The 15,283-nt window shown below is 39.0% G+C and overlaps 1 protein-coding gene across 3 annotated transcripts in view; it reads left to right on the plus strand.

The window, feature by feature from the left end:
- Nucleotides 1–15,283, plus strand: part of Lyst (lysosomal trafficking regulator) — a 173,671-nt gene that overhangs the window by 34,407 nt on the left and 123,981 nt on the right. For all 3 annotated transcript variants that reach the window (XM_029468643.1, XM_029468642.1, XM_021180035.2), the window contains exons 4-5: nt 8,690–8,780; nt 12,239–14,318. In XM_029468643.1, coding sequence (XP_029324503.1) covers nt 8,690–8,780; nt 12,239–14,318 — 2,171 coding nt within the window. The remainder of the gene's footprint in view (nt 1–8,689; nt 8,781–12,238; nt 14,319–15,283) is intronic.

Here is a 15,283-nt window from a genome sequence, read left to right on the forward strand (position 1 = left end):
ATTCTCTTTTCTAGGCTTATCCAGTACTAGAGTTACAGAGCTATGTGCCATTGTACCTGGCTGTCTTTTCATTGTTAAGTGTTCTTCTGTTGTTCCTAAGTGCTAGGGATCAAACCCAGGGTCTCTTGAATGTTAGGAAAATACTAATCCACTGAGCTATTATCCCCAGCCTTAACAGTGTCTTCAGAAAATGGAGTTCTCTTTTGCAGTGGTACTTCCTGTTCTAAAATTTTATATCTTACAACCCTAAAGTTGTAATATATTCTCCTACTTTAAAAGCTATTTTAATTCATGTGTTTATTTACTTTTAATGTAGTGCTGGGGCTTAAAGCCAGAGTGTTATGAATACAAGATAAGCATTCTACCTAGAGAGCAATATTCTCAGCCTTCCTAACTGTTTAGTCTTGTTTTTCCTTATATCTGTGATCTACTTAAGAGTTACTATTTGGGTGGAGTGTGAGGTAGGCGGTACAGTTCTTACACTTTTCTTCCACACACGTTACAGTGTCTTCTTCAGAGCCTTTTCTTTCCTATCTGAAAATATTGGTGATGTTGGAAACATAACGCTACAGAGGAGTCAGAGACCCAAATACACTATGTTCATGGTCTGGGAGAACTCAGGAGAGTCACTGCTTTGCAAATTAACTATGTATTTAGTGGTTCCTATCTGTACTTTCTGTTCTGTTCACTGCTTTGTTGTCTTTTCTCTCACCAACACCCACTGACTTGATTACTGTGATTTTTTTCTTTTTTTTTTATTGGGTATTAATTTCATTTACATTTCCAATGCTATCCCAAAAGTCCCCCACACGCTCTCCCCACCACTCACCCACCCACTCCCACTTCTTGGCTCTGGCGTTCCCCTGTACTGAGGCATATAAAGTTTGCACGACCAATGGGCCTCTCTTTCCAATGATGGCCGACTAGGCCATCTTCTGATTCATATGCAGCTAGAGACACGAGCTCTTGGGGGTACTGGGTAGTTCATATTGTTGTTCCACCTATAGGGTTGCAGATCCCCCCAGCTCCTTGGGTACTTTCTCTAGCTCCTCCACTGGGGGTCCTGTGATCCATCCAATAGCTGACTGTGAACATCCACTTATGTGTTTGCTAGGCCCTGGCATAGTCTCACAAGAGACAGCTATATCTGGGTCCTTTCAGCAAAATCTTGCTAGTGTATGCAATGGTGTCAGTGTTTGGAAGCTGATTATGGGATGGATCCCTGAATATGGCAGTCTCTAGATGGTCTATCCTTTCTCACAGCTCCAAAAACGAAGACCAAAGTGCGGACACTTTGCCCCTTCTTAGAATTGGGAACAAAACACCCATGGAAGGAGTTACAGATTACTGTGAATTTTAATAAAAGTAAATCCAGTAAGATGGTGTGGTGGGTCAATGTCCTTGCCACCAAGCCTAATGACCTGAATTCAACCCTTAGAACACACATGATGGAATGATAGACTGGCTCTGCAAGTTATCCTTTTATCTTCACACATGTGCCATAGCATAAGTACCACTCAAATAAATAGGTAAATAAATAAATAAATAGATAGATAGATAGATAAATAAATGTTTTTTAAAAAGTAAATTCAGAAATCGATCATGTAAGTCCTCCGATTTTATTCTATCTCATCACCAATGCCCATTCTGGGTCCTTTAGGTTTCCCTATAGATTTTATTCAGTTTGTCATTTCTGTAACAATACTCAGTGTGCTTTCACTTGGGATGGTGTTGAATCTGTAAATCAACTTGGAAAGAATTGGCACTATTAGTTTCACCCAGTCCATGAAGATGGTATAAATAGATTAATTTGGGTCTTTTCTGATTTCTCTGAAGTGTTATGTTTTCAGTATAGAGATCATGTATTTTTTTATTAAATTTTATTTCCTTTTGATGTTATTGCAAATGTTATTTAAAATGTAATTTTCCTGTTTGTTGTTTATAGAAATAGAGTTGCTTTTCTTGAATATTGATGCCATATCCTGTGCTTTTGTTAAATTCATTTACTAGTTCTCCATTTTTTTTCTGTAAATTCCTAAGCACTTTTTGTGTCAGCAACCATGCCATTTATCAGTAATGACAGTTTCATTCTTTTTCAGTTTTTATACCTTAAAATTTTTCTGGAGTGTTTCTACATAGAGGCAGATGGAAATGGTGGGTGAGAGTGGACTTACAGCTTCTGGGTGTAAACAAGGTGGAGTGTGGCTGTTTTCACTGAATGTGGCTTGAGTTTCTTAGTCGCCTTTGATCAGGGTGAGGACATTTTCTCCTAGTCTCAGTTCACTGAGAATTCATAGCCTTGATGGATGCTGAGTTACAGAAAATGCCTTTTCTACATCTGTTGAGATTATCATTGTCTTTCCTTTCAGTTCTTTAGTGGGGGTGAAGTACACAGATGGTTTACTGTTGAACTATGTTGGCATTTCTATGATGAGCCCCATTTGTTAATGATTTATTATGCATAACCATTTTAATGTATTAAATAGGCTATTCATTTTAAATGGCAAAAGATCTTTTAAATGGTTAATATGACAGATTTTAAGTTTATATTCATATATATATACAATACATACACATATGCATACATACATACATACATACATGTATGTATGTACATACAAGATAGGAGGACCTAATTGGGTGTGTAGGTTTCCACCTACTCTAAGGGCCTGAAATCATTTTATTCTATGTGAGTAATTGACTAATCCTTGGTCTCTAGGACCCTTGACTTTATATAATGACAGATTGCTTTTTTTTTTTTTTTAAACTGGGGGTGGGGACAAGGACTTCTTTTTTTTCTCCTTCATACTTTTAGGTGAATCTGGTAGCATTTCCATTTTCTAAAAAAAGAGTTTGATACAAGTCTATATTGTATGTTGAACATATTTCCCCATATTTTCTCTACCCTTCTTTTCTCTCTCCTCCTACAGTGTTTCTTAGTACAATTTTCTTTGAAATATGGGTTTCTTAAGAACCTTACTGGTGTTCCCTCAGTATTACTAAAGCCATATCTATAACTATTTTTGAGACACACCTTTCTGTAAAATGAATGTATAAAGCCTGTTGGAAAAGCTTCAGAATGGTTCTTAGGAGTGACCTTGTCTAGCTGATAGTGCTTGGTGTTGCCTACCTACGACCTTTCTGAAGCTTTAACAGAGACTGCTGTGGACACGTAACAACCATGCTCTGCTGCAGGAGAGGCTGGGAGAGAATAGGGACAGCCTAGAAAAAACTGCAGCTCGAAGGTCAAATCTTCTGTTAGTGAATTATTTTGATATAGCTCATGACTAAGACTAGTTTGTAATATTTTAAAAAGAGTCATTAAAAGAAAGAGAAAAATATGTGACAGAGATCTTATATGATGCACAAAGCCTGAAATATTTACTGTCTGATCACATACAAAATACATTTTCAATTCCTGGTCAATTCAAGAACTATCAATATAATGTCTGGCATCAGTGGAAACTGGTATACAACTACTCTGAGATGTTAAATTTTTGACAAGGCTGTATTGTTGCTCAGAGAGAGAGAGGTGCAGGCTTAGAGGTACCAGACTTTGGTATTTGCAGAACTACTCAATTTGAAAACCTCTTTACAAAAATTCTAAAAGCCAATTGAGAATAAATTTTTTTATTTATATAAAAAGAGTAGAAGAGTATCTGCGTTTGGTGGCTGATTATGGGATGGATCCCCGGGTGGGGCAGTCTCTGTATGGTCCATCCTTTCGTCTCAGCTCCAAACTTTGACTCTGTAACTCCTTCCATGGGTATTTTGTTCTGCATTCTACGGAGGGAGGAAGTATCCAGACTTTGGTCTTCCTTCTTCTTGAGTTTCATGTGGTCTGTAAATTGTATCTTGGGTATTCTAAGTTTCTGGGCTAATATCCACTTATTAGTGAGTACATATCATGTGTGTTCTTTTGTGATTGGGTTACCTCACTCAGGATGATACCCTCTAGATCCATCCATTTGCCTAAGAATTTCATAAATTCATTCTTTTTAATAGCTGAGTAGTACTCCATTGTGTAAATGTACCACATTTTCTGTATCCATTCCTCTGTTGAGGGGCATCTGGGTTCTTTCCAGCTTCTGGCTATTATAAATAAGGCTGCTATGAACATAGTGGAGCATGTGTCCTTATTACCAGTTGGAACATCTTCTGGATATATGCCCAGGAGAGGTATTGCTGGATCTTCCTGTAGTACTATGTCCAATTTTCTGAGGAACCACCAGACTGATTTCCAGAGTGGTTGTACAAGCTTGCAGTCCCACCAACATGGAGGAGTACTATTGCATATGACAGCAAGATTTTGCTGAAAGGACCCTGATATAGCTGTCTTTTGTGAGGCTATGCCAGTGCCTGGAAAATACAGAAGTGGGTGATCACAGTCATCTATTGGATGGTACACAGGGCCCCCAATGGAGGAGCTAGAGAAAGTACCCAAGGAGCCAAGGAGCTAAAGGGGTCTGCAACCCTATAGGTGGAACAACATTATGAACTAACCAGTACCCCGGAGCTCTTGACTCTAGCTGCATATGTAACAGAAGATGGCCTAGTTAGCCATCATTGGGAAGAGAGGTCCCTTGGTCTTGCAAACTTTATATGCCCCAGTACAGGGGAATGCCAGGGCCAAGAAGTGGGAGTGGGTGGGTAGGGGAGCAGGGCGGAGGGAGGGTATGGAGGACTTTTGGGATAGCATTTGAAATGTAAATGAAGAAAATATCTAATAAAAATTTGAAAAAAAAAGAATAGAAGAACCAGTAATATTTTTAGTGATATCTACACAGGACCATTCCAAGTAGAACTCTTTATTCCTATTCCTACTTGATATCTTGTTTTATTATTGGTTTTTTTCCCCCTTGAGACAGGATTTCTTTATGTAGTCCTAGCTGTCCTGAGACTTGCTATATAGGTCAAACTGACCTTAAATTCAGAGATCCTCTTGCCTCTGCCTCCCAAGTGCTGGGATTAAAGATATATGTCACCACGTGTTAAAGAAATGCAATAGACAAGTGGATTTTTAAAGTGTACTACTAGCTTTGAGCATGGTGGCACCATCTATAATTTTAGCACATGGACCAAAAATATAGGAGTATCACTGTGAACTCAAGGCCATCAGAGTGAGTTTGAAATCAAATCTGTGTTGTATAGTAAAGCCCTGTCTATAACAAATAAGCGAACAGACATAGCAACAAATAAACGGGGACGGAAAAATATTGTTTTTCAAAGTGATGTGTACAGAAGTGAAAACAACCATTAGGAAATCGTTTTTAGCAAAGCTAAAAAACAAAAAACCCAAACCAAACCAAACAGTACTTGTTAAAAGACTTGTTAAGTTTCCATTAGCTCAGTAGCTATACAGTTAGGGAATGAAAAAAAAAAAGATTAGATAATCCTAATGAAGAAATATTTTTTATGTGTACAATACATATATATTAGAATAAAATTCTTAGAGAAGAAATGAAGAATAGCAATGTGTTATGCTGTTAGGATATTATGTTTTTCACATTTGGAAAGTTAAGTTTAATTAGAATACGTAGACACTATTTGTAATCCCATTGAATAACTGCAGTAATTTTGCATTACTTTCTGGCTGGCATTCATATTCCTTGCTATGTCAGACATTCCGTGACAAAGTCTCCACTGATGTCTACCTTTGAGCCTCCTAGATATGTGTCTGGGCTGGGATCTCAGCCTTTCCTTGACTCGCTTGTTCTTCCTCCTCCTCCTGTCACTGTGGCTACTGGATGTCTCTATAGAAACAGCTGTGCCTGATACCTGGCAAGGACTTGTAACACGCTTCTTCAACTGAACTCAGAAAGGCACACCTCAGTGAGAATGGTTTCATTATTTATTGTTGCTAGGGGAAAAAGGTAAAGGCATGATCTAAGTGTAAGTGTTATGTAAGGGAAGGTATGACATAGACTCACTTCTGTATGTTAGGTCATGGAAAAACCCTGGAATGGCTCTGTGCATGGCATGTGTGGGTGTGGCGTGTGTGGATCTGGTGTTAAGGAACAACCCTTATTTCTAGATACTATATCTATTGTGCATACTTAGGATTTGGGGAGATAGACTTACCATTCCATTTGAAAGAACTGAAAGCCTACTTTTCCAGTGTACCATCAAATACAAGAAAAATATTTATGGATTTCAAAGAACAGAATTACATGAGGAGTTTCTCTTAAGACCAGAAAGGATAAAAACCAAACAAACAAGCAAAAAAACCAAACCAAAACAAAACAAAAACCAAAGTAAGAATATATGGCTGGCACTTTAAAAAGTAATAGAATCAGGGCTAGTGAGGTGGCTCAGTGGCTCAGTGGGTCAAGTTGATTGCAAGAGAAGTGTGTGCTAGGTTTGCTCTCAGGAGAGAAACAACTCCTCACATCTAGACATACACTGTGGTATCTGCACACACAAAAACACATACAATAACATTATTATTATTATTAGGGAGAGCTACACCAAAAAGAAGTTGTTTTAGAAATACAGTAATTGTATGAAATAAAACATTGTTGCATTCAGCTGCTAGTGTATCTCTTCTCTCCACCCTAGCATAGCAGGGTCAGGCCCCAAAGGTCTGTACTTGCTGCCATCTCATCCTTTTCAAGGGTTTGTGGTCTATAAGTCTATGGTGAACTGAGGGGAACAGGAGCCTCACAGAGTAGATATTGCTGGAGCTGGGCTTTGTATGGTGGTTCCAGAGCACGCTGAGCAGCAGGCGGGGCAGGGATGTCGTTCACATAGCCGTGATGGTTTGCCAGTGTACTGTTAGAGAGCAAGAACTCACTCACCAGGACGGTTTGTTCCCTTAGAATATTGTGAGGCCAGCCACTAAAGACTCAAATGTGGACAACTCCGAAGGATTAACAAGCTAAAAAACTATTTACTTTAAGACTAGGAATCTTTCTTTAACTCCTTTGACTCTGCAGCTGAAACAGGTTCTAAGCCTCTCATCATTACATTTCACTCCATTAAAGCTGTGATTGTCAATGTTACCAGCTCCCTCCAGCTGCTTAAGGCTTTTCAGCCATCTTACACAGCTCAGAAAGGCCAGCTTGCATCCTGTGAATGCCATTCCTTTCACTGCTCTCTTCTGTGGTGTCTCTGACTTCACATCTTTGTAACAGTCTGTTTGTCAATCTGTTCAATAGGCTTCCTTCAGCACTGCCCACCCTTACTTCCTTGAAGACTTTTGGAGCTCAGAATCCCATTGTCATCAGTTCTCTCATCATTCTGCTTGCTCTCTGGAAACCCTTACTTATGTCCTAGGCATCCACCCAAGTGATTTTCATAGCTTAAGTAGACAGATTACATTAGGGAGAGCTACCTCATACACACACACACACACACACACACACACACACACACACACATATATATACATACAAACAAATATGTTATATATAATTATAATTAAATAACTATATATTATATATAATATGACATCTCCATTTAGACACATTAATGTCTCAGATTATATATGTCTAAAAAAATGCATCTGGGCCAGTGAGATGGCTTAGGTAAAGGCATTTGCTACTAAGCCTAACAGGACATGCATTAAATAAATAACATATAATTAAAAAGATTAAGTCCATCCATCATCTCTAGCCTAACTTAGTATCTCTCTCAGATTTTCTTTCTTGGTGGAGATATTATTGTCACCTAGTTACCTAAGCCAGAAACCTGTGAGGAGTTTTTTCCTCACTTGTACATCATTGAGAATCAACTATGAGCCATTTCAGATCTACCGGATAGTTTCTCATGTCTGTGTGTCTGTTTGTTGCGGAGTCACTTAGTAATCATTGTGACTCTGCTGCTAACATTGGCTGTTCCTACTTACCCCAGTTCTGCCTAGCAAATCTTGCCTTACCTTGCTTCTCTCCCCAAGGAATGGTATGAGAAGGAACAAGTCCTGGCTTAACTGTTCATTAGATACTGGGCCACTCATGTCTCAAGTGTCCCAGCTATAGCTGTCTGGTTGCAGCCCTTCTTCCACACTTCTGATGATTGTTCTTGTTTTCTGAACTCCTAAACTGAATACCAGTTCCATACTAGAATGTAGTTCAATACTAGGGAGAAACTATATGTTTTCTATTGTCCTGTCTGTGTGTATGTATTTTATGGTCCAAATAGAGACCTTTTCCAACATGGGCCGTTTACTTCAGAAAGAATAAGAGTGTGAAATTAATATATTTAATTATCTTCACTGATAAATCTTTTCATATGTATTATTAATTTTGCTTTCTTTTAAAAATTATTTTCTATTTTTTATATTGAACTACATGAAGACTTAAATTTTGTAGTAACTTTGTTATTAATTAATAGCTTATAGGATTTAATTTTTTAGTTTTACTTAACAAGTCTGTTTTTTTTTTTTTTAAATAGGTGAGGAATTCTTGCAGTGTGCATGGTGTCAGTAACAGCTCTTCTTGAAGTATTAGTGAGAATGTGCTAAATACCATCACACAATCTTACATTCTTCTGTGGTAGAAATGCTTATAAATTGAAAAGGGTCCACAGTTTAACTTGGACTTAAAATAGGTTAATTTGATCCTCAGTTTTCAAATGTAACCTTTTTTTTTTTTAAGGAAAAGTTTTGTTTTTGTTTCAGTTAAATGTAGGATGTTAGGAATTAATGTGTCTTCGGGCCTTAGAACATGAAAGACTTGTGTTTCTGACACAGGCCCTGACATGCAGAGAAGAACTCCTGACTCTTCTTCTGTCGCTCCTTCCCTTGGTGTGGAAGATACCTGTCCAGGAACAGCAGGCAACAGGTATGTCCTTTTTTACAGGTCACCTGCATCATCAAGTCCCGATGGGAAAAGAAGTTCATTTGCAAAGCTGCTTTTTTCTGATCAGTTACCGCAGCTTCAGATGCAGAGCAGTAGATACTGCAGGGATATTTTTATTATATATCTGGTATGAAAATACATTAGGCAAGAACATTTTTATTTCTTCTAGTAATATAAAAACTGCGATGCTAGGGGGACTTTTGGGATAGTATTGGAAATGTAATTGAGGAAATTATGTAATAAAAATATTAAAAAAAAAANCTAGTAATATAAAAACTGCGATGCTAGGGGGACTTTTGGGATAGTATTGGAAATGTAATTGAGGAAATTATGTAATAAAAAAAAAAAAAAAAAAAAAAAATAAAAAAAAAAAAAAAAAAAAAAAAAAAAAAAAAAAAAAAAAAAAAAAAACTGCGATGCTTCTTAGAGGCTTACACAAATGACAAATGCAAAATACATGAAGAAGCCGAGTACTTACTGAAAGAAGTTACGAGGTGCGCTGCATTAGGAAGATGGGTGGGGAAGACTTTGAAGAAACAAATTACAGCTCTTTGCTTAAAGACTGCTGTCGACAGTATTTTCTTTAGTTCAAATTTTCTAATTTTGCTTTTGAAGTCATATGTTGTCTCAAGGCTAAATAGAATTATGAGGTCAATAGGTAATTTTAATTTTTTTTAAAATTTTACTTTGGTTTGGTTTTAGTTCTGGTTTTGTTTTTTTGATGCATGGTTTCTTTGTGTAGCCCCGGCTGTCCTGGGACTTGCTCTGTAGACCAGGCTGGCCTTGAACTCAGAGATCGACCTGCTTCTGCCTCCCAAGTGCTGAGATTAAAGGCATTTGCCACCATTGTTCAGTTTTAATTTCTGATTTTGGTAACTGTGCATGTATAAGCACATGAACCTTTAAGTACTTCAGTGGAAATATAAACAGGTTTCTCCCTGGTTTCCCCCTAAATTCAGATTCTCCTGGTTTAAAATTATCTTGTTGTGTCATATTTTTCTTTCTTATACTTTAATGCATATCTGACATAGAGCTCTTTTTTATTATTTTATTATTTATAGTTCAAATGTTATCTCCCTTTACAGTCCCTCCTCCACGGCCCCCACCCCCACCCCATCCTCATTCCCCATTGCCTCTAAGACAGTGCTCTCTCACCCACCCATCCACTCCCATCTCACCCCTCTAACATCCCCTTTCTCTGGGGCATCACACCTCCTCAGAACCAAGCGCATCCCCCCTAATGAGAACAGACGAGGCGGTCATACGGACCAGCCCAGTGTACTCTTTGGTTGGTGGCTTAGTCCCTGGGAGCTCTGAGGGGTCCGGTTACTTGATACTGTTGTTCTTCCTATGGGGCTGCAATCTCCTTCAGCTCCTTCAGTCTTTCCTCTAACTCTTCCATTGAGGTCCCGGAACACAGTCCAGTGGATGACTGTAAGTATCTGTATCTGTCTCAGTCAGGTGCTGGTAGAGCCTCTTAGAGGACAGCCATGCCAGGCTCCTGTCTGCAAGCACAACATGGCATCAGCAATAGTGTTGGGGTTTGGTGCCTGAACATGGAGTGGATTCCAAGTTGGTGGTGGTCTCTGGATGGCCTTTCCTCCAGTCTCTGCTCCATTTTTGTCCCTGCAATTCCTTTGGTCAGGAACAATTCTGGGTCAGAAATTTTGATATGGGTGGGTAGCCTGATCCTCAACTGAGACCATGCCTATCTACTGGAGGTGGTCTCTTCAGGTTCTGTCTCCCCACTTTTAGGGATTTTGGCTGAGGTCATCCTCATTGGGTCTCTCATGTCCCTGGTGTCTGGGACTTTCTAGAGGTTCTCCCCATCCCTCACCCCACACTGCTGCATATTTCTATTCATTCTCCGGACCCTCTGGGCTTCTCTCCTATTCCCTCCATACCTGATCCTGCCCACTCTTTTTTCCCTCCTCTTCCCCTCTTCTATCCAGGTCCCTCCCTCCCTCTGCCTCCTGTGGGATTGAAGCATCCACAGTTGGGCCTTCCTTCCTGTTAAACTTTATATGGTCTGTGAGTTGTATCATGGGTATTCTGAACTTTTTGGCTAATATCCACTTATAAGTGAGTACATACCATGCATGTCCTTTTGGGTCTGGGTTACCTCATTCAAGATGATATTTTCTAGTTTCATCCATTTGCCTGAAAAATTCATTGTTTTTAATAGCTGAGTAGTATTCCATTGTGTAAATGAACCTCATTATCTGTATTCATTCTTCAGTTGAGGGACATCTGGGTTGTTTCCAGCTTCTGGCTATTACAATTAAGGCTGCTATGAACTTAGTGGAACATGTGTCCTTGTGATATGGTGTAGCATTTTTTGGGTATATGCCTAGGAATGGTACAGCTGGATCTTCAGGTAGAACTATTTCCAATTTTATGAATCAAGGCATAGAGCTCTTTTAAGGAAGATATTTAAAGACTTCTAATATATATTTCCTGATTATTTATTGATCCAGTAACTTGCTTATTTTTTATGTGCAGAATTTAAAAATTTTTAATCACTTGAGAAAGTTGATTTATGCCATTTGTGGGAAGTTGATTTCACTGCTGGCATGTTATATTTTAGTGGAATTGGTCCCTTTTAATATTTGCTCTTATCTGCTTTGTTTTCCCTCTCCTAAATAAAGTATAAGATTCTATTAACTTGTATTAATTCTATTTATTCCTCTGTGTTGTATAACTCCATTTTGTATAGACTGCAGTAAATATCATTGCAAAGGGAAAGGTGCATTTAGTTCGATCCTTTCTTTGAGAAGTGATCACTGAATGCTGCTCCACGCTCTGAGGGCTTAGGATGGACTGCTGTTCTCTACACCTGCCTGATTTAGGGAACAAGGCCCTATAGAAATAACTCTTACAGCTCTCACTGTGAGTCTGGCCTGGCAGGATTTTCCTGCAAGGCTGTTTTCCTTGTTACATCTCTCAGTCATGTCAGTCTACAACTATCCTTTAAATCTCAATCCGGGTGCCATTCAACCTAGTGTTTATCCTTGTCTTGATGAATACTTGCTGTGTACCTCTGATTTTGAATTATATGGGTGAATATTGAAGTTCTGAGACACTATAAACTACTCTATGTCTTAATTTTAACATCACTAAAGATTTCTAAATGGTGAGCACAGCAGCTGGTTAATCCAGAGTCTCATATTTTGAAATCACAATGCAATATATAGGTTCAACTTAGGTCTACTTTCCTAATTCTTTTCCTTGCTATTTTCAAATCAGTTTGTATCCCCTGAGCTAATGCCACTTGGCATTGAGAATTAAAAAGATAAGTGTGGGGAGAAGTGACCCAGAGATGCAACTAGGGAAAGCAGCCTTGAAGGAAAATCCTGCCAGGCCAGACTCATGTCGGTTGTGAGTCATTGCCTATATGGTTAACAGTTACTAACCTAAGTCTTCTTTCTTGATTTCATTAGATTTTAACCTGCCATTGTCATCTGATATAATCCTGACCAAAGAAAAGAGCTCAAGTTTGCAAAAATCAACTCAGGGAAAATTATATTTAGAAGGAAGTGCTCCATCTGGTCAGGTTTCTGCAAAAGTAAACCTTTTTCGAAAAATCAGGCGACAGCGTAAAAGTACCCATCGCTATTCTGTAAGAGATGCAAGAAAGACACAGCTCTCTACCTCTGACTCCGAGGGCAACTCAGATGAAAAAAGTACGGTTGTGAGTAAACACAGGAGGCTCCACGCGCTGCCACGGTTCCTGACGCAGTCTCCTAAGGAAGACCGCCTCGTAGCCAAGCTTGACCCCTCTGCCACCAAAGAACAGGTCCTTCCTGACACCATGTCTTTGGAGAACTCCAGAGAAGTCACTCTGAGACAGAATTCAAATGGTGACATATTAAGTGAGCCAGCTGCTTTGTCTATTCTCAGTAACATGAATAATTCTCCTTTTGACTTATGTCATGTTTTGTTATCTCTATTGGAAAAAGTTTGTAAGTTTGACATTGCTTTGAATCATAATTCTTCCCTAGCACTCAGTGTAGTACCCACACTGACTGAGTTCCTAGCAGGCTTTGGGGACTGCTGTAACCAGAGTGACACTTTGGAGAGACAACTGGTTTCTGCAGGTTGGACAGAAGAGCCGGTAGCTTTGGTTCAACGGATGCTCTTTCGAACTGTGCTGCATCTTATGTCAGTAGACGTTAGCACTGCAGAGGCAATGCCAGAAAGTCTTAGGAAAAATTTGACTGAATTGCTTAGGGCAGCTTTAAAAATTAGAGCTTGCTTGGAAAAGCAGCCTGAGCCTTTCTCACCGAGACAAAAGAAAACACTACAGGAGGTGCAGGAGGGCTTTGTATTTTCCAAGTATCGTCACAGAGCCCTTCTTCTACCTGAGCTTCTGGAAGGAGTCCTACAGCTCCTCATCTCTTGTCTTCAGAGTGCAGCTTCAAATCCCTTTTACTTCAGTCAAGCCATGGATTTAGTCCAAGAATTTATCCAGCACCAAGGCTTTAACCTCTTTGAAACAGCAGTTCTTCAGATGGAATGGCTGCTTTCAAGGGATGGTGTTCCTTCAGAAGCTGCAGAACATTTGAAAGCTCTGATAAACAGTGTAATAAAAATAATGAGTACTGTGAAAAAAGTGAAATCAGAGCAACTTCATCATTCCATGTGCACAAGGAAAAGACACCGCCGTTGTGAGTATTCCCACTTCATGCAGCACCACCGCGATCTTTCAGGTCTCCTGGTTTCAGCTTTTAAAAATCAGCTTTCTAAAAGCCCCTTTGAAGAGACCGCAGAGGGAGGTGTGCAGTATCCAGAGCGGTGCTGCTGCATCGCCGTGTGCGCTCACCAGTGCTTGCGCTTGCTACAGCAGGTTTCCCTGAGCACCACCTGTGTCCAGATCCTATCAGGTGTACACAGTGTTGGAATCTGTTGTTGTATGGACCCTAAGTCTGTGATTGTCCCTTTACTCCATGCTTTTAAATTGCCAGCACTGAAAGCTTTTCAGCAGCATATACTGAATGTCCTGAGCAAACTTCTTTTGGATCAGTTAGGAGGAGCAGAGATATCACAGAGAATTAAAAAATCAGCTTGCAACATCTGTACTGTGGACCCTGACCAACTGGCTACGTTAGGAGAGACACTGCAGGGCACCTTGTGTGGTGCTGGTCCTACCTCCGGCTTGTCCAGTCCTTCCTACCGATTTCAGGGGATCCTGCCAAGCAGCGGGTCTGAAGACTTGTTGTGGAAATGGGATGCATTAGAGGCTTATCAGAACTTTGTCTTTCAAGAAGACAGATTATATAACATTCAGATTGCAAATCACATTTGTAATTTAATCCAGAAAGGCAATGTAGTTGTTCAGTGGAAATTGTATAATTATGTCTTTAATCCTGTGCTCCAGAGAGGAGTTGAATTAGTACATCATTGTCAACAGCTAAGCATTCCTTCAGCTCAGACTCACATGTGTAGCCAACTGAAACAGTATTTGCCTCAGGAAGTGCTTCAGATTTATTTAAAAACTCTACCTGTCCTACTGAAATCCAGGTTTGTACGTGTGTATATGGTTTACAGTTGAATGAATGCTTTTGAACATGGGATGAAAATGTGTATATTTGAATTTCTGACCTCCAGGGACTCACCCATAGTATAATCATAGTAACTAACTATTGCTATCAAGAACTTTAGTTTGCCAACCAAACCAAACCAAACCAAAACAAAACAAACAAAAAAAACCACCCTTCCCATGTCTTTTTTTTAAAATTGGATATTTTATTTATTTACATTTCAAATGTTATCCCCTTTTCTGGTTTCCCCTCCACAAACTCCCTATCCCATCCTAACTCACCCCCCATGCCATTTTTAAACATTATTTTAATTAACTTTTCTGGAGGTAGTTAGAGGATAGAAGCTAGAGACATTGATTTTTAGCTTCTCAGTGTGTGTGTGTGTGGGGGGGGGGNGAAATATATTTTTGGTTATATTTCTGAAGGAAAGAAATGTGTGAGACAAAGATATCTAAGAGAAAAGGCCAGTTTAAATGAATGGTTTTGTATTTACAATGTAGATTGCATATTAAAGTCCATTAAAATGTTTATAAAGATCATGTTAGGACAGGAAAAGAGCTTGTATTATTTTATGAGTAGCACATAAACTTAAAGTAGTATTTATGTATTTATGACCGTGTAAAATTTGCACATACATGAACTATTGGGTTCCCGAGTCAATGGCAGCAGGATGTACTTTCTTAAATGCCGCAGTCATGTTTATTACTCGGACAGAGTAGAAAATACAGATAAGCAAAAAGAAAGTCTAAATTGTATTTTACCAATGAATTTTCCAAATTTTGTGATTGTTAATTTTGGAGCAGTTAAGATTGTTAACTTGGGAAGTCCTGAGCAAAGTGTTAGAGAACCAAGGTAGCAAGTGAAGGAAATATATACCTGCTCCCCCCAGTAATAATTATGATATTTAGAATTTCTATGAAATTTATTATTTGAAGACAAAATTCT

The sequence above is a fragment of the Mus caroli genome, chromosome 13, assembly GCF_900094665.2.
Source record: "Mus caroli chromosome 13, CAROLI_EIJ_v1.1, whole genome shotgun sequence".
In the NCBI taxonomy this organism is placed as follows: domain Eukaryota; kingdom Metazoa; phylum Chordata; class Mammalia; order Rodentia; family Muridae; genus Mus; species Mus caroli.